Here is a 19,273-nt window from a genome sequence, read left to right on the forward strand (position 1 = left end):
TAATGTTTACCACAGGACTGGCAAGCTTACTGCATTGAGTTGTTACAGTTAAGACCAGTGTTTAATAGCTACAGTAAATACATGCTATATTGAAGTGATGTTAGTGCCAGAATCCAACATTTTATGATCGTTTTATTTGTAGGAAAAAAAAAATACATTTCAGTATATCACAAGTTTTAATGTTATGCAGATGTAATTATTAACTGTATAATAGTATTTATGTTAATCGCTCAAACAGTAGTTCCATGCTCAAACCAGAGATCCATACAGATTAGGAAAACTACACAAAACCCCAATATTCAATTTACAGAACAAATCCAGGGACAGAAAACAATTAGATTTGGTGATTTACATCACTAAGGATTCAGCCATAGTGATGGGATGTTGGATGCTGTCATCTTGATGAAACTATCCAGACAGTCACTGGCCCTATGGTAATTACAGGGAAATACACAATCGTATCCTGTAGACCAGGGTTTCCCAACCCTCTCCAAGACCACCAGACGTTTTCACATAGCTGTACTTCCCAACCCTCTCCTCGGGGACCACCAGACGTTTTCACATAGCTGTACTTCCCAACCCTCTCCTCGGGGACCACCAGACGTTTTCACATAGCTGTACTTCCCAACCCTCTCCTCGGGGACCACCAGACGTTTTCACATAGCTGTACTTCCCAACCCCCTGGTGGTCCCTGCGGAGAGGGTTGGGAAGTACTACTGTGCATAATTGATAGTCCAGTTTGTGAAGACTCCTCTATGTGAGCGTGTCCTCAGACCTGATGAACTCTCCAATGTCCGCCTGGTGGAACACAACGATGGACAAGGGGTCCACTCTCCTGCACTCCTGGGTCGACTTGGCTGCCACTCCGAAACCCTGTGGAAGACAGAGGGGCACGTTCAGTTGAGTCAAACCTGCACATGATTGTCAAATATAATTCTCTAATGGTTACCTACAGTCGTGGTCAAAAGTTTTGAGAATGACACAAAAACTAATTTTCACAAAAGTCTGCTGCCTCAGTTTTGATGATGGCAATTTGCATATACTCCAGAATGTCATGAAAAGTGATCAGATGAATTGCAAAGTCCCTCTTTGCCATGAAAATGAACTTAATCCCCCAAAAAACATTTCCACTGCATTTTAGCCCTGCCACAAAAGGACCAGCTGCCATCATGTTAGTGATTCTCTCGTTAACACAGGTGAGAGTGTTGACGAGGACAAGGCTGGAGATCACTCTGTCATGCTGATTGAGTTGGAATAACAGACTGGAAGCTTTAAAAGGAGGGTGGTGCTTGAAATCATTGTTCTTCCTCTGTTAACCATGGTTACCTGCAAGGAAACACGTGCCGTCATCATTGCTTTGCACAAAAAGGGCTTCACAGGCAAGGATATTGCTGCTAGTAAGATTGCACCTAAATCAACCATTTATCGGATCATCAAGAACTTCAAGGAGAGCGGTTCAATTGTTGTGAAGAAGGCGTCAGGGCGCCCAAGAAAGTCCAGCAAGCGCCAGGACCGTCTCCTAAAGTTGATTCAGCTGCGGGATCGGGGCACCACCAGTGCAGAGCTTGCTCAGGAATGGCAGCAGGCAGGTGTGAGTGCATCTGCATGCACAGTGAGGCGAAGACTTTTGGTGGATGGCCTGGTGTCAAGAAGGGCAGCGAGGAAGCCACTTCTCTCCAGGAAAAACATCAGGGACAGACTGATATTCTGCAAAGGGTACAGGGATGTGGGTAAAGAATTCTGATGAACCCCTTTCCGATTGTTTGAGGCATCCGGAAAACACCTTGTCCGGAGAAGACAAGGTGAGCGCTACCATCAGTCCTGTGTCATGCCAACAGTAAAGCATCCTGAGACCATTCATGTGTGGGGTTGCTTCTCAGCCAAGGGAGTGGGCTCACTCATAATTTTGCCTAAGAACACAGCCATGAATAAAGAATGGTACCAACACATCCTCCGAGAGCAACTTCTCCCAACCATCCAAGAACAGTTTGGTGACGACCAACGCCTTTTCTAGCATGATGGAGCACCTTGCCATGAGGCAAAAGTGATAACTAAGTGGCTCGGGGAGCAAAACATCAACATTTTGGGTCCATGGCCAGGAAACTCCCCAGACCTTAATCCCATTGAGAACTTGTGGTCAATTCTCAAGAGGCGGGTGGACAAACAAAAACCTACAAATTCTGACAAACTCCAAGCATTGATTATGCAAGAATGGGCTGCCATCAGTCAGGATGTGGCCCAGAAGTTAATTGACAGCATGCCAGGGCGGATTGCAGAGGTCATAAACTTAATGTAATTATCAATAAAAGCCTTTGACACTTATGGAATGCTTGTAATTATACTTCAGTATACCATAGTAACATCTGACAGAAATATCTCATAACACTGAAGCAGCTTACTTTGTGAAGACCAATACTTGTGTCATTCTCAACTTTTGACCACGACTGTAGACGTTAAGATTGTTGATGACTTAGATATTAGCTCCACAATGCTCGTTTGCAACGTCTTCAACAAGCTTTTAGTCTGACTAGTTAACCTCTGTCTGGGGAAACCTGCCCTATATGTTGATTGAATTTATTGGATAATGAATGTACAGTATGTGCAGGGAGGGCCAACTCACCAGTGGTACGTCTGCCATGGAATAGACCACCACTCCCTGGTACTGGTTAGTGTTCTCTGTGATCCTCCCCAGACCAGACTTCAACACGTGGTTCCCATAGAGGAAGGACTGCTCCTGCCCAGGCTTCACCCACACCTTGAACTGAACACACAGAGGGTTCAGTTACTCAGAGAATAGTGTTATTACAGTACTACCGATGTCTTAACTGACATCCTGTAGGTTTTCAGAGAGATATTGGTTTTATAATAATATAATATGCCATTTAGCAGACGATTTTATCCAAAGCGACTTACAGTCATGTGCGCATACATTTTTACGTATGGGTGGTCCCGGGGATCGAACCCGCTACCCTGGCGTTACTAGCGCCGTGCTCTACCAGCTGAGCTACGGAGGATTTGATGTTCATTTTAAAGCCTACACAAATATGATTATCGAACTTTAAACCTCTAGTCCTCAACTGGCTGTCGTCAGTGCCATATAACAACATCTCCACTTCTAACATGACCTCTGGTTATCATTATACACACTGACATGTCAGAGCTCCATGCTTGTTGTTTACCTTGGCATACGGTGCCAGGAAGTCCAGCGCTGTGATGTGCAGGCGGAACTTAATGGTCTTGGTGAACTTCCCAAAGCAGGTACCCACCGACACCAACTTATCACGGGAGATGTTGGTCGCCAACTTCAGAATTCTCTCACTGATACAAAAAAAGTGGAAACAAGATAATATCTTAGCTACCCATTTTCATCGGCATCTATATCACAGGTTTACAAAGAGACGATCATGAAGTAGCCATAGAAAATCCTAACAATAACTGAAGCATTGTTTACCTGATGTAATACACACGGTCATTGTGAAGTCTGAAGCAATATGTCCCATCAGGTCTATCCACAAGGAGTTTAATGTTCTCACCAATGCTGTGGACAGACAAGGGGAAGGTGTCACACACTGTCATTGTAGATTCAGAGAATGTCGTCCCATTCCAAATCACATGCCATCTACACAGACAACGTCCCATTCCAAATCACATGCCATCTACACAGACAACGTCCCATTCCAAATCACTTGCCATCTACACAGACAACGTCCCATTCCAAATCACATGCCATCTACACAGACAACGTCCCCATTCCAAATCACATGCCATCTAACAGACAACGTCCCATTCCAAATCACATGCCATCTACACAGACAACGTCCCATTCCAAATCACATGCCATCTACACAGACAACGTCCCCATTCCAAATCACATGCCATCTACACAGACAACGTCCCCATTCCAAATCACATGCCATCTACACAGACAACGTCCCCATTCCAAATCACATGCCATCTACACAGACAACGTCCCATTCCAAATCACATGCCATCTACACAGACAACGTCCCATTCCAAATCACATGCCATCTACACAGACAACGTCCCATTCCAAATCACATGCCATCTACACAGACAACGTCCCCATTCCAAATCACATGCCATCTACACAGACAACGTCCCCATTCCAAATCACATGCCATCTACACAGACAACGTCCCCATTCCAAATCACATGCCATCTACACAGACAACGTCCCCATTCCAAATCACATGCCATCTACACAGACAACGTCCCATTCCAAATCACTTGCCATCTACACAGACAACGTCCCATTCCAAATCACATGCCATCTACACAGACAACGTCCCATTCCAAATCACATGCCATCTACACAGACAACGTCCCCATTCCAAATCACATGCCATCTACACAGACAACGTCCCCATTCCAAATCACATGCCATCTACACAGACAACGTCCCCATTCCAAATCACATGCCATCTACACAGACAACGTCCCATTCCAAATCACTTGCCATCTACACAGACAACGTCCCATTCCAAATCACATGCCATCTACACAGACAACGTCCCCATTCCAAATCACATGCCATCTACACAGACAACGTCCCCATTCCAAATCACATGCCATCTACACAGACAACGTCCCATTCCAAATCACATGCCATCTACACAGACAACGTCCCATTCCAAATCACATGCCATCTACACAGACAACGTCCCATTCCAAATCACATGCCATCTACACAGACAACGTCCCATTCCAAATCACATGCCATCTACACAGACAACGTCCCCATTCCAAATCACATGCCATCTACACAGACAACGTCCCCATTCCAAATCACATGCCATCTACACAGACAACGTCCCCATTCCAAATCGCATGCCATCTACACAGACAACGTCCCATTCCAAATCACATGCCATCTACACAGACAACGTCCCCATTCCAAATCACATGCCATCTACACAGACAACGTCCCCATTCCAAATCACATGCCATCTACACAGACAACGTCCCATTCCAAATCACTTGCCATCTACACAGACAACGTCCCATTCCAAATCACATGCCATCTACACAGACAACGTCCCCATTCCAAATCACATGCCATCTACACAGACAACGTCCCCATTCCAAATCACATGCCATCTACACAGACAACGTCCCATTCCAAATCACATGCCATCTACACAGACAACGTCCCATTCCAAATCACATGCCATCTACACAGACAACGTCCCCATTCCAAATCACATGCCATCTACACAGACAACGTCCCCATTCCAAATCACATGCCATCTACACAGACAACGTCCCATTCCAAATCACATGCCATCTACACAGACAACGTCCCATTCCAAATCACATGCCATCTACACAGACAACGTCCCCATTCCAAATCACATGCCATCTACACAGACAACGTCCCCATTCCAAATCACATGCCATCTACACAGACAACGTCCCCATTCCAAATCACATGCCATCTACACAGACAACGTCCCATTCCAAATCACATGCCATCTACACAGACAACGTCCCCATTCCAAATCACATGCCATCTACACAGACAACGTCCCCATTCCAAATCACATGCCATCTACACAGACAACGTCCCATTCCAAATCACATGCCATCTACACAGACAACGTCCCATTCCAAATCACATGCCATCTACACAGACAACGTCCCCATTCCAAATCACATGCCATCTACACAGACAACGTCCCATTCCAAATCACATGCCATCTACAGACACCGTATTAGCCAGTTTGTTGAGAAGCATAACTAGGCCGGTTAAAGACTGTCATCATGAGCATAGCACCAAAGAGACTGGATATGGACTGGAGGTTTTCAACCCTCTGCACAAGCTAGCTGGCAAAACTACTCTGGAGCGGAGCTGGTTGATCAAGCATGGAGCTAGTCTGAACAGCCACGGCAGTTTCAAAATAACTTTCGCCTTGTCTTTCAAGATCACAATTCAATACTCACTATTTGGAGAGTTTCTCAAACATGGTTTTTGTCTCGTCGTCTGTTAGAGGCCTCATTTTGGTAAATTATTCGCTAATTTCCTTACAATATTGTGCCCACTGAACGTAGCTTGATAAACGCTACAACGTGGGTATAGTGAGCGGAAATGCATCTGCAGGAAAACGGAAGTGGATCGTAATAGTGACGTCAAATTCATGCGCCTATTCCTGTTGTGCTCTTGCCTTTACGAGCGAGCTATTTAGCGAAATTGCGAATTAAATAGCCATTTAAAAGACATCAGACGCTTACATTGTATTTTAACGACCTGTTTTCGTACTCCTGTGTTAAGACTGGAAATCGGAGTAAGGAACGTTACGCCTAAAATCCGGATGAAGTATTGAAGCGACAGCTTTCCAATATGACAGCTGTGGACGTGGAAGATGAGAGTATTCTGGCGTCAATATTCAAAGACAGCTTTCCAGACAACTGGAGAGACAACCCCGACTTCGCAGCCTACTTGTCGGAGCTCAGTTCGTATGGCGTGGAGAAATTAAACCGTGAACCGGAGCGGTTGGCGGAGGAGAGGGCGCAGATACTGCAGCAGACCCGAGAGCTCGCCTTCTCCAACTACAAGACGTTCATCCGCACTGCGGACTGCACCGAGGAGATATACCGCGACTTTGGTCGTGTGGAAAGCAGTGTTTCCAAACTCCTCGACAAGTTGCCCAGCTTCGGTGAAAAATGCAGGTTAGTGGTAACGTTAGCCAATTACTCTGTCGTTTTGACGTGTCATGTTATTTAAGTGATAATGCCCGAGACGCCGGTGTTTGGAGGATATATTGGCACGGGTGTTTAAGCCCGAGACGAAGTCTCTCTAGCCTGAGGGCCAGTCTGTTTGTGCCATCATGCCAACTCTAGCCTGAGGGCCAGTCTGTTTGTGCCATCATGCCAACTCTAGCCTGAGGGCCAGTCTGTTTGTGCCATCATGCCAACTCTAGCCTGAGTGCCAGTCTGTGTGTGCCATCATGCCAACTCTAGCCTGAGTACCAGTCTGTTTGTGCCATCATGCCAACTCTAGCCTGAGGGCCAGTCTGTTTGTGCCATCATGCCAACTCCTTCTCACTTATTGTCATGTTTGGCTTGACAAGGACAGCAATATAGTTGGCAAAAGCACAAACAGACTGGTACCAGGCTGTCTATCTAGCCCAAACAGACTGGTACCAGGTTAATGTCTATCTAGCCCAAACAGACTGGTACCAGGCTGTCTATCTAGCCCAAACAGACTGGTACCAGGTTAATGTCTATCTAGCCCAAACAGACTGGTACCAGGCTGTCTATCTAGCCCAAACAGACTGGTACCAGGTTAATGTCTATCTAGCCCAAACAGACTGGTACCAGGTTAATGTCTATCTAGCCCAAACAGACTGGTACCAGGACTGTCTATCTAGCCCAAACAGACTGGTACCAGGTTAATGTCTATCTAGCCCAAACAGACTGGTACCAGGCTGTCTATCTAGCCCAAACAGACTGGTACCAGGTTAATGTCTATCTAGCCCAAACAGACTGGTACCAGCTCTATCTAGCCCAAACAGACTGGTACCCGGTTAATGTCTATCTAGCCCAAACAGACTGGTACCAGGTTAATGTCTATCTAGCCCAAACAGACTGGTACCAGGTTAATGTCTATCTAGCCCAAACAGACTGGTACCAGGCTGTCTATCTAGCCCAAACAGACTGGTACCAGGTTAATGTCTATCTAGCCCAAACAGACTGGTACCAGGTTAATGTCTATCTAGTCCAAACAGACTGGTACCAGGTTAATGTCTATCTAGTCCAAACAGACTGGTACCAGGTTAATGTCTATCTAGCCCAAACAGACTGGTACCAGGCTGTCTATCTAGCCCAAACAGACTGGTACCAGGTTAATGTCTATCTAGTCCAAACAGACTGGTACCAGGTTAATGTCTATCTAGCCCAAACAGACTGGTACCAGGTTAATGTCTATCTAGCCCAAACAGACTGGTACCAGGTTAATGTCTATCTAGCCCAAACAGACTGGTACCAGGTTAATGTCTATCTAGCCCAAACAGACTGGTACCAGGTTAATGTCTATCTAGCCCAAACAGACTGGTACCAGGCTGTCTATCTAGCCCAAACAGACTGGTACCAGGTTAATGTCTATCTAGCCCAAACAGACTGGTACCAGGTTAATGTCTATCTAGTCCAAACAGACTGGTACCAGGTTAATGTCTATCTAGCCCAAACAGACTGGTACCAGGCTAATGTCCATCTAGCCCAAACAGACTGGTACCAGGTTAATGTCTATCTAGCCCAAACAGACTGGTACCAGGTTAATGTCTATCTAGCCCAAACAGACTGGTACCAGGTTAATGTCTATCTAGCCCAAACAGACTGGTACCAGGTTAATGTCTATCTAGCCCAAACAGACTGGTACCAGGTTAATGTCTATCTAGCCCAAACAGACTGGTACCAGGCTGTCTATCTAGCCCAAACAGACTGGTACCAGGTTAATGTCTATCTAGCCCAAACAGACTGGTACCAGGTTAATGTATATCTAGTCCAAACAGACTGGTACCAGGTTAATGTCTATCTAGCCCAAACAGACTGGTACCAGGCTAATGTCCATCTAGCCCAAACAGACTGGTACCAGGTTAATGTCTATCTAGCCCAAACAGACTGGTACCAGGTTAATGTCTATCTAGCCCAAACAGACTGGTACCAGGTTAATGTCTATCTAGCCCAAACAGACTGGAACCAGGCTGTCTATCTAGCCCAAACAGACTGGTACCAGGTTAATGTCTATCTAGCCCAAACAGACTGGTACCAGGTTAATGTCTATCTAGCCCAAACAGACTGGTACCAGGTTAATGTCTATCTAGCCCAAACAGACTGGTACCAGGCTGTCTATCTAGCCCAAACAGACTGGTACCAGGTTAATGTCTATCTAGCCCAAACAGACTGGTACCAGGCTGTCTATCTAGCCCAAACAGACTGGTACCAGGTTAATGTCTATCTAGCCCAAACAGACTGGTACCAGGTTAATGTCTATCTAGCCCAAACAGACTGGTACCAGGTTAATGTCTATCTAGCCCAAACAGACTGGTACCAGGCTGTCTATCTAGCCCAAACAGACTGGTACCAGGTTAATGTCTATCTAGCCCAAACAGACTGGTACCAGGTTAATGTCTATCTAGTCCAAACAGACTGGTACCAGGTTAATGTCTATCTAGTCCAAACAGACTGGTACCAGGTTAATGTCTATCTAGCCCAAACAGACTGGTACCAGGCTGTCTATCTAGCCCAAACAGACTGGTACCAGGTTAATGTCTATCTAGCCCAAACAGACTGGTACCAGGTTAATGTCTATCTAGCCCAAACAGACTGGTACCAGGTTAATGTCTATCTAGCCCAAACAGACTGGTACCAGGTTTATGTCTATCCTCTCTTTAGGGGTTTTGTGAAGGAGGCGGAGGATATCGGGGCGAGCCGGAGGATGAACAGCCTGACTCTGAACCGCCACACAGAGATCCTGGAGATCTTAGAGATCCCTCAGCTGATGGACACCTGCGTCCGGAACGGCTACTACGAGGAGGCTCTGGAACTGGCAGCCTACGTCAAGAGACTGGAGAAGAAGCACTCGTCCCTCCCTGTCATCCAGGTATTAATGCGCTAACTACCACTTCCTGCTTACACAGCTAGGAGTTACAGATGGTACCACTTCCTGCTTACAGAGCTAGGAGTTACAGATGGTACCACTTCCTGCTTCCACAGCTAGGAGTTACAGATGGTACCACTTCCTGCTTACACAGCTAGGAGTTACAGATGGTACCACTTCCTGCTTCCACAGCTAGGAGTTACAGATGGTACCACTTCCTGCTTCCACAGCTAGGAGTTACAGATGGTACCACTTCCTGCTTCCACAGCTAGGAGTTACAGATGGTACCACTTCCTGCTTCCACAGCTAGGAGTTACAGATGGTACCACTTCCTGCTTACACAGCTAGGAGTTACAGATGGTACCACTTCCTGCTTCCACAGCTAGGAGTTACAGATGGGAAGATACACAATCAGAATGTGGCATTTTGTCGGGTAGTTTGTCGGGTAGTTATGGTACTAACGTGGTCCTCTGTAGCTCAGCTGGTAGAGCACGGTGCTTGTAACGCCAAGGTAGTGGGTTCGATCCACGGGACCACCCATACACAAAAAAAATGTATGCACGCATGACTGTAAGTCGCTTTGGATAAAAGCGTCTGCTAAATGGCATATTATTATTATTATTATTACTAGAAATCCCTCTTACTATTTTAAGCTTGTCTACACAGACGGTTCAGAGTGTGATTCTCTGACCTCTACTGTAACATGGCCTGTGTGTTTTACATTTACATGTTAGTCATTTAGCAGACGCTCTTATCCAGAGCGACTTACATGAGCAATTTAGGGTTAAGTGCCTTGCTCAAGGGCACATCGACAGATTTTTCACCTAGTCCGCTCGGGGATTAGAACCAGCAACCTTTCGGTTACTGGCACAACGGCTCTTAACCACTAAGCTACCTGCCGCCCCTGTCTTCCTCAGGGCATCGTCCACGAGGTGCGTCAGTCCGCTCAGCTCATGCTGAACCAGCTGTTGCAGCAGCTACGCAGCAACTCCCAGCTTCCTGTGTGCCTGCGTGTGATTGGCTACCTGCGCAGGATGGACGTGTTCACGGAGGCGGAGCTGCGGGTCAAGTTCCTCCAGGCGCGGGGCAGCTGGCTCCATTCCGTCCTCTCCGCCGTGCCTGACGATGACCCTTACTTCCACATCACCAAGACCATCGAGGCCTGCCGCGTATGTAACCTGGGTTGCAGCTTCAGTTATCTAGCGGTGTAGTTGTTGAGCGAAGGACCAAGGAGACAGGACTGATGCTCCCCCCCTTTATTCTCTGACAGGAATATTTCTGTGACATTTCTTACTCTGTTACAGGTACATCTGTTTGACGTCATCACGCAGTACAGAGCCATCTTCTCTGACGAGGACCCCCTGCTGCTTCCCGGTGACAGACTGGTTTATTTCAATACGGCAACACAGCGGAGAAGGCTGAATTATTTGATACAATTTTCATAAATATGAAGATTAAACACACACGAGAATTATCCAAAGACACATTCCAAATCTATAATACATATTTTCTTGAAAAGACAGTCGTGCTGTGGGTATGGTACAGTACTGACGGGTCAATAGTCCAACTAAAGTGGCAGGTCATAGGTCACTGGATGGGCAGCCTTGTGATGTATGGTACTGTCTGTGTTGAAAGGTGGTCAGGGCCAGGTGGTGAACGAGGGGGCCATCTTCCACGGCTGGGTGGTGCAGCAGGTGTCTGACTTCCTGGAGACTCTGGACCGAGACCTCCAGAGGGGGGTGGGCGGCCGCCTGGACTCCCTGCTGGGACAGTGCATGTACTTCGGCCTGTCCTTCAGCCGCGTCGGGGCAGACTTCCGCGGCCAGCTGGCCCCAATGTTCCAACGTGTGGCGGCCGATACCTTCCGGAAAGCTGTAGAGGAAGCCATGGAGAAGTTCCAGGAGGACATGAACCTGTATACTCTGATCTCTCTCCCCTCCATGCTGGGTGGGGGCTCCATGCCAGGCACCCTCCAGCCCCCCAGTGCCCAGCCAGGTACCCTCCAGCCTCCCATGGCTCTGCTGGATTTCCCCCCCCTGGCCTGCTTCCTCAACAACATCCTGACGGCCTTCAATGACCTCAGGCTCTGCTGCCCCCTCGGTCTGGCCCAGCAGGTGACCAAGTACCTGGAGGACGCCCTGGTAAAGGTATGGAACCAACGCCTGTCTGTCTCAGCTAATGGTACGCTACACTGTCTGCTGCTAAAGTTACCATCATTTATTTTCTTTATTTTATTTTTTTACTCTTTTTTCTGTTTTAAATTTTTTAAATATTTTATTTCATTTTTTAAATTTATTTTTTTAACCTTTATTTAACCAGGTAAGCCAGTTGAGAACGAGTTCTCATTTACAACTGCGACCTGGCCAAGATAAAGCAAAGCATTGACATGTCTAGGCTGTCCCATGCTCTCTCTAGACATGGTAGATGTTATGCTCTCTCTAGACATGGTAGATGCTCTCTCTAGACATGGTAGATGCTTTCTGCTAGACATGGTAGATGTTATGCTCTCTCTAGACATGGTAGATGTTATGCTCTCTCTAGACATGGTAGATGTTATGCTCTCTCGACATGGTAGATGCTCTCTCTCGACATGGTAGATGCTCTCTCTAGACATGGTAGATGCTCTCTCTATACATGGTAGATGCTCTCTCTAGACATGGTAGATGTTGTGCTCTCTAGACATGGTAGATGGTATGTTTATACACAGATCTAGGATAATCTTACTTTCCCCAAATCCTAATCTTAAATTCACCAAAGATCAGTCTTTGGGACATGTTAATCTAGTACAGTTTAAATGTTATGTATTCATGGTTTATGATACAGTATGTATGTGATGATGTTTCCTGCAAGCCACTGTGTCTCTGTCCATGGTAGAAGTTACCCTGATAGGATCAGTTCACCCTCCCTCAAACTCAACAATAAACTCTAGTTGAAATGTTAGGTTGTATCTCATGATTTCCACCGTCTCTCCTCCCCAGGTCACCAAGTTGATCGTGGTGTTCCACAGGGCTGAGGAGACGGCCTTCAGCAGCCGAGAGAAGGAGCTGTTTGTCCAATTCTGCTGTTCCTTCGCTGAGGACATGGTGCCTTTCCTCAACCGCTGTCTGCAGGTCCTGTTCCCCCCAGCACAGCTCTCTGTCATACTGGGTGAATACTCTGGCACGCCTCGTCTCTCTTTATTTCAACAGGTTATTTGTACATCAGTTGGCATTTACATGATCTGCCACCGATGCTAAAGACTAGAATATGACAGATCTGGTGATGTGAAAACATCCACAGGAACAACCTCTATAATAATGTATGTGAAACATGGTTTTCTTCTCCAGGTGTCCCTCCAACTCAAGTCCACAAGTACAGCAGTCTGGGTTGTATTGATGTGAGTACAGTACTGGAGCCTCTGGGGTTTGTTCTTCCCAAGAGGGAGACGGTGACTCCGGTGGTAGAAGAAGACCTCAGTGTTGAGCTGGAGGGTCTCACCGCAGCTGATCCTGAACCAACACTTCCCGTTGACAACCTGGGACTTCCTGATCCTGAACCAATAGCAGGCCCGGAACCTACAGAGGAGGATCCCATGGTCTCGTCCACCATATCTACTGAGTTTGTGTCCGAGACAGGTCTGACCTCTGACCCTGAACTGGAAGCCATTTTGAACGACCCTAACCCTGTACTGGACGACCCAGAGCCTGAGAGACCAAGAGCTGACAGCCACCGTGAAGTACAGGAAGACCCTGAGTTGGAGGCCATACTGAATCCCCCAAAGCCTGTACTGACCGCCCCAGAACCTAACCCAGTCCCAGACCCAGAGGTAAACCCAGAGGTACCAGGGGCAGACAGTGAGCCATCAGAGACTGAGGAAGTAACAGACTGTTAACCCTCAGGAGTGATGGCAAGGTAACAGACTGTTACCCCTCAGAGGAGTGATGGCAAGGTAACAGACTGTTACCCCTCAGAGGAGTGATGGCAAGGTAACAGACTGTTACCCCTCAGAGGAGTGATGGCAAGGTAACAGACTGTTAACCCTCAGGAGTGATGGCAAGGTAACAGACTGTTAACCCTCAGGAGTGATGGCAAGGTAACAGACTGTTACCCCTCAGAGGAGTGATGGCAGGTAACGGACTGTTAACCCTCAGGAGTGATGGCAAGGTAACAGACTGTTACCCCTCAGAGGAGTGATGGCAAGGTAACAGACTGTTACCCCTCAGAGGAGTGATGGCAAGGTAACAGACTGTTACCCCTCAGAGGAGTGATGGCAAGGTAACAGACTGTTACCCCTCAGAGGAGTGATGGCAAGGTAACAGACTGTTACCCCTCAGAGGAGTGATGGCAGGTAACAGACTGACAATAGCCTAGCATTGATGGTTGTAATCTTGTAGTTACTGTGCATTTAACAATGACCCTTTCAGGAATGATTCCAATGCTTTAGCTTTTATATACTGTCATCTAATCTGGGTATGACTGGTTGGAGAATGTGTGGTAATACTGGGTTGAACTATTTAAGAAATGTATATATTAAAATAGTTTATTTCTACTGTACATGTCAAATGGATGATGTTGATTATTAAAATATATCCAAAACAGAAGTTGCACCCTTGAACTCTGTTTAAAGTTTTAATTAAAGGGTATCAAAATGTCAGAGCAGGTTACATGCACAAGCCTTGAAAGTGCAAATACCTTTTATGGCTTTTACAAACTTGGTAGTTGAGTTACTGTATAACATTTCGTTCGAACATGGAATTAATAAAGTTTTCCTTAAAAAAAAAGATTGTGTCATTCATACAAAACTGCAGTATTAAATTCAGCTATCTTCACAGTTCAGTTGCTGGAATTCTCTTTATTGGTGTGTAGAAACAGACAGCCTCAACATTTCTTCTTGCGGGCAGCGTTGGGATTTGCCCGTCTCCGACCCCCTCCGCCTGCTCCGTCTGTGATGTGCAGGTTGGCAGAGCGGCTGTATATGTCGTGATCAGAGAAAGGGGAACTGCCCCCGGCCAGGTAGTCCGGGTTAAAGACGTCAGTCTTCTGGCGAGCCTTACGGGACACACGCTGCTGGGGGAAACGCTGGTCCTCCACCAGGTGGGGGTTGCTGGCGTGTTTGCCCCCTTGTGGCAGGGGCAGGGAGTACTACGGGGAACAGAGTGTACATTAGCTCCTCCCTCTAGTACTACCTCCAGTCAGCTCCTCCCTCTAGTCAGCTCCTCCCTCTAGTCAGCTCCTCCCTCCAGTCAGCTCCTCCCTCTAGTCAGCTCCTCCCTCTAGTCAGCTCCTCCCTCCAGTCAGCTCCTCCCTCCAGTCAGCTCCTCCCTCTAGTACTACCTCCAGTCAGCTCCTCCCTCCAGTCAGCTCCTCCCTCTAATACTACCTCCAGTAGTATACAACAAATGTCATTATCTGAAGAAATCCTGAATCATTCTGTAAGAGGAGTTTCCTCCCCCAGTTGAAGGTTTGGTTGTAGTCTGGGTTTCACCCCCTTACCCTCTTCCCCTTGGGGTTAAGCACTTTGGGGTTCTTGGAGAAATGCATCTGCATGCTTCCGTCCTCACTGACCGTCACCGCGATCTTCTTCAGTGTTTTGTTGCCACAGTGTGTACAGAAAACCTTATTCATGTTCGTTGTGGTCCTAAAACAAATATAACATGTGATACTATCAGTTTAATTAAGCTTCTTGAGACAAAGGTTGAGTAAACATTTCAAGTTGTCTAATTACAAAACCTGTACTTGTGACAATGGGTCGTTTTTGGTGGGCCTTTTACTGATAAGAGGTACTCACTTGAAACAGGCGTGGCATCGCAGGATGTAATTCCTGGCCTGCTTGATGAGCATCCCATTCACAGAGAGGACATGGAGTCCAATCTGAATCAGGACGTTCTGTTGAACAATCAAACAGTTGACCAACTGCATGATTCTGAATGTATATCTAAATGAGTCTTATCAACAGAATTTAATCAACTTTAAATAACAGCATCGACTATTACCACTCAGGGAGAGTTACATAGATAAGATGACAGTTTGCTGAACTATTCGAGTTAATTTAACCAGAATCTTCATGTTACGTCCCAAATGGCACCCCAATTCCCTATATAGTGCACTACTTTTGCACTACCTAAGGGCCCTGGTTAAAATTAGTGCACTATATAGGGGATAGGGTGCCATTTGGGCCCCAGCCAGTACCTGCATAGCGAAGTCAGTGGTGAGACATCCCACTTTAACGTCCGCAGGCGACGCCCAGATCCCCGTCTCCATCTGGACCTGTTTAATGTTGCTAGGAGTGATCCAACCACCGCCATCTTCCTCCTCCTCCTCCTCATCTTCCTCCTCCTCCTCCGACCCACTGCCGTGCTCCTCTGAATGACTCTCTGAGTGTTCCTCTGACCCGGTCCCTGTCCCAGGTTCTGTGTGGACGCTGCTCCACGGTTGATGAATAAAGTGTGTGAGGTGTTGTGCAAGAGAGGTTATTCTGACCCGGTCCCAGTCCCAGGTTCTGTGTGGACGGTGTCTGCTGCTCCACTACTGTTTGATACTGAGAGGTCCTCAATGTTCTGTACATAAACAACAAGGACTACATCAATTCATCAGCACTGACATCGACAATGATTCAGAGCGAGGGAGGGGGGGGGGTTTCATTGTGAATCCATCTTTGACGACTGTGTCAATCTGTACAATGTATGAACGTTTCCATCACTTGGTTCGATCACTCACAACAACTGCAGTAGGACATGAACCATGATGACATGTTGCTCAGAGGATACTATGTGGCTGAGGGTCAGAGCAGAGGTAGTCTGTGTTGCACTCCCCACTAGCTCCAGCAGGTCAGAGGTCACCATCTCTTCATTCAAAGACTCAATCATGGACACTCTTACTGCCAGTTGTGGCTGCTTCGCGTGACGTATTGTTGTCTCTACCTTCTTGCCCTTTGTGCTGTTGTCTGTGCCCAATAATGTTTGTACCATGTTGTGCTGTTACCATGTTGTTGTCATGTGGTGTTGCTATCATGCTGTGTTGTCATGTGTTGCTGCCATGCTATGTTGTTGTCTTAGGTCTCTCTTTATGTAGTGTTGTGTTGTCTCTCTTTATGTAGTGTTGTGTTGTCTCTCTTTATGTAGTGTTGTGTTGTCTCTTGTTGTGATGTGTGTTTGGTTCTATATTTATATATATATTTTTAATCCCAGCCCCCGTCCCCGCAGGAGGCCTTTTGGTAGGCCGTCTATTGTAAATAAGAATTTGTTCTTAACTGACTTGCCTAGTTAAATAAAGGTTAAATAAAATAAAAATAGTATGTGTTCTACTCACCAATAGTTCCAGCAGGTCCACGTCGAAGCAGGGCAGGGGATTCCTCCAGAACTGGAAGCTGTTGTACTCTCCTATCTCTGGAGGGTTATAGCTGTGCTGTGTCTGTGCTGGTGCCGTCGGTCTGCCACTGAACAACCCATCAGCTGGCCTCTGGACCATGAGGGACAAATCTTACTATGACAGAAGTGGTTGATTTGTACTCCGATCGTCCCATATGGTTCCCATTCACATGGTTATTCTAGATGTTCGCCTTTTAGGTTGTTTTATTTACTTAGTCTAACATCACAACATGCATATGGATCAGTACTATGGATCAGTACTATGGATCAGTACTGTGGATCAGTACTGTGGATCAGTACTGTGGATCAGTACTGTGGATCAGTACTGTGGATCAGTACTGTGGATCAGTACTATGGATCAGTACTATGGATCAGTACTGTGGTTAACAATAGAGTTGATTTCATGTCATTCTTTGGACCGTACCTTTGAGGGAAAGTGGAACCCTGCCACGCCAACAGGAGCCTCTGGATGTCTCCTTGTACTGCATACCCGGACCTGACATCAGACTACATGTCAACGCTGTGGTGTGGATCAATTGAAACACTTACATACTCAGGTTCTGTACGATAACTAACCCCTTTCACCTGGCTGTGTCCCAAATGGAATGGCACCCTATTCCCTATATAGTGCGCTACTTTAGACCAGAGAATGGCACCCTATTCCCTATATAGTGCGCTACTTTAGACCAGAGAATGGCACCCTATTCCCTATATAGTGCGCTACTTTAGACCAGAGAATGGCACCCTATTCCCTATATAGTGCACTACTTTAGACCAGAGAATGGCACCCTATTCCCTATATAGTGCACTACTTTAGACCAGGGAATGACACCCTATTCCCTATATAGTGCACTACTTTAGACCAGAGAATGCCACCCTATTCCCTATATAGTGCACTATTTTAGACCAGAGAATGGCACCCTATTCCCTATATAGTGCGCTACTTTAGACCAGAGAATGGCACCCTATTCCCTATATAGTGCGCTACTTTAGACCAGAGAATGGCACCCTATTCCCTATATAGTGCGCTACTTTAGACCAGAGAATGGCACCCTATTCCCTATATAGTGCGCTACTTTAGACCAGAGAATGGCACCCTATTCCCTATATAGTGCACTACTTTAGACCAGAGAATGGCACCCTATTCCCTATATAGTGCGCTACTTTAGACCAGAGAATGGCACCCTATTCCCTATATAGTGCACTACTTTAGACCAGAGAATGGCACCCTATTCCCTATATAGTGCGCTACTTTAGACCAGAGAATGGCACCCTATTCCCTATATAGTGCGCTACTTTAGACCAGAGAATGGCACCCTATTCCCTATATAGTGGACTACTTTAGACCAGAGAATGGCACCCTATTCCCTATATAGTGCACTATTTTAGACCAGAGAATGGCACCCTATTCCCTATATAGTGCGCTACTTTAGACCAGAGAATGGCACCCTATTCCCTATATAGTGCACAAAGGGAATAGGCTGCCATTTGGGGGTCGCATCTCATCGATCCCTGTCTTACCTTGACCTCAGGTTCTTTCTTCAGGTGGTCAGTCCCAACGTTTTCCCTCTCCAACTGGTAGGTCAGAGCCAACACCTTGATGTCTGTGGCAGAGAGGCTGGGGTAGTCTCCGGTCTTCTTGGAGAACTCGGTTACTGAAAACAGACCACAACATTCAGTACCATCATCATCACAATTCTGGGAAATATGTTTAGCAACATCAACAGCTAAAGAAGTGATGTTGGAGAGGCCGAGTGTCTACAAAACAAATACCCAGTACAACAACAAATGAACAACCAAAACGGACCAAATGTGTCATTTTAAAAACCTTAGCTACCTAATCTGATGCACTCAGGGTTTGGTTCTCTGAAGTTGAGTTGATATGGTAGAACAGACAGGCTCCTCCGGGTTGGCTTGTCTCTAATTTCCTCGACTACATCCTTCAGGGTGTAGATATTCTTCCCGATTTCCTAGAATATAAAAAAAATATATATATATATATAGCAATGTCAAAATCATAATATACGCAGGTACATGATATTCATGTGGCCATTTAAACAGGATGAACCACGTTAACTAGATAGCCAGACCTGACATCAACCACGCAGTTTGTGCAAAAAAATTATTTTCATGATCCTTGGGTGATGTAACTACTGAAGAACATCGCTACTGTTATGTGACGAAGTTTTAACCTCACCTGAAGAGGTGCTTTCTTCAAAAACGCTCCTGCATCTGCGACAACATGTTCCACCATGGTAGCAGCCATCTTGGATAGCTATGGCCACATCATCAACCAATCAGAAGACAGAAA

At 46.4% G+C, this 19,273-nt stretch overlaps 3 protein-coding genes across 5 annotated transcripts; 1 reads left to right on the plus strand and 2 right to left on the minus strand.

The window, feature by feature from the left end:
- Window positions 1–114: 114 nt before the first annotated feature.
- On the minus strand, window positions 115–6,111 carry nip7 (NIP7 nucleolar pre-rRNA processing protein). Its single transcript, XM_041870771.2, has 5 exons — window positions 5,962–6,111; window positions 3,452–3,538; window positions 3,180–3,318; window positions 2,621–2,761; window positions 115–873 (listed from the first exon to the last, which is right to left on the minus strand). The coding sequence occupies exons 1-5, from the start codon at window positions 6,015–6,017 to the stop codon at window positions 754–756; spliced, it is 543 nt and encodes a 180-aa protein (XP_041726705.1). The 5' UTR covers window positions 6,018–6,111; the 3' UTR covers window positions 115–753.
- A 36-nt stretch (window positions 6,112–6,147) lies between these two features.
- cog8 (component of oligomeric golgi complex 8) lies at window positions 6,148–14,196 on the plus strand. 3 transcript variants are annotated; one of them, XR_005998245.2, is made up of 8 exons: window positions 6,148–6,687; window positions 9,412–9,619; window positions 10,534–10,785; window positions 10,921–10,990; window positions 11,252–11,763; window positions 12,595–12,763; window positions 12,943–13,618; window positions 13,689–14,196. XR_005998245.2 is itself a non-coding variant. In XM_041870769.2 (7 exons), exons 1-7 carry the CDS (start codon window positions 6,359–6,361, stop codon window positions 13,485–13,487), a joined length of 2,085 nt encoding a protein of 694 aa, XP_041726703.1. In that variant the 5' UTR covers window positions 6,148–6,358; the 3' UTR covers window positions 13,488–14,196. The 3 variants fall into 3 exon arrangements, 1 of the variants encoding a protein (XP_041726703.1); XR_005998246.2 differs by having other exon boundaries at window positions 13,760–14,196; XM_041870769.2 differs by having other exon boundaries at window positions 12,943–14,196.
- A 14-nt stretch (window positions 14,197–14,210) lies between these two features.
- Window positions 14,211–19,270, minus strand: nob1 (NIN1 (RPN12) binding protein 1 homolog). The gene is made up of 9 exons (XM_045217200.1): window positions 19,160–19,270; window positions 18,800–18,932; window positions 18,484–18,617; window positions 17,387–17,458; window positions 16,846–17,053; window positions 15,785–15,981; window positions 15,384–15,481; window positions 15,089–15,233; window positions 14,211–14,737 (listed from the first exon to the last, which is right to left on the minus strand). The coding sequence occupies exons 1-9, from the start codon at window positions 19,226–19,228 to the stop codon at window positions 14,474–14,476; spliced, it is 1,320 nt and encodes a 439-aa protein (XP_045073135.1). The 5' UTR covers window positions 19,229–19,270; the 3' UTR covers window positions 14,211–14,473.
- Between the last annotated feature and the right edge of the window lie 3 nt (window positions 19,271–19,273).

Source organism: Coregonus clupeaformis, unplaced genomic scaffold, assembly GCF_020615455.1.
Source record: "Coregonus clupeaformis isolate EN_2021a unplaced genomic scaffold, ASM2061545v1 scaf0962, whole genome shotgun sequence".
NCBI lineage: Eukaryota > Metazoa > Chordata > Actinopteri > Salmoniformes > Salmonidae > Coregonus > Coregonus clupeaformis.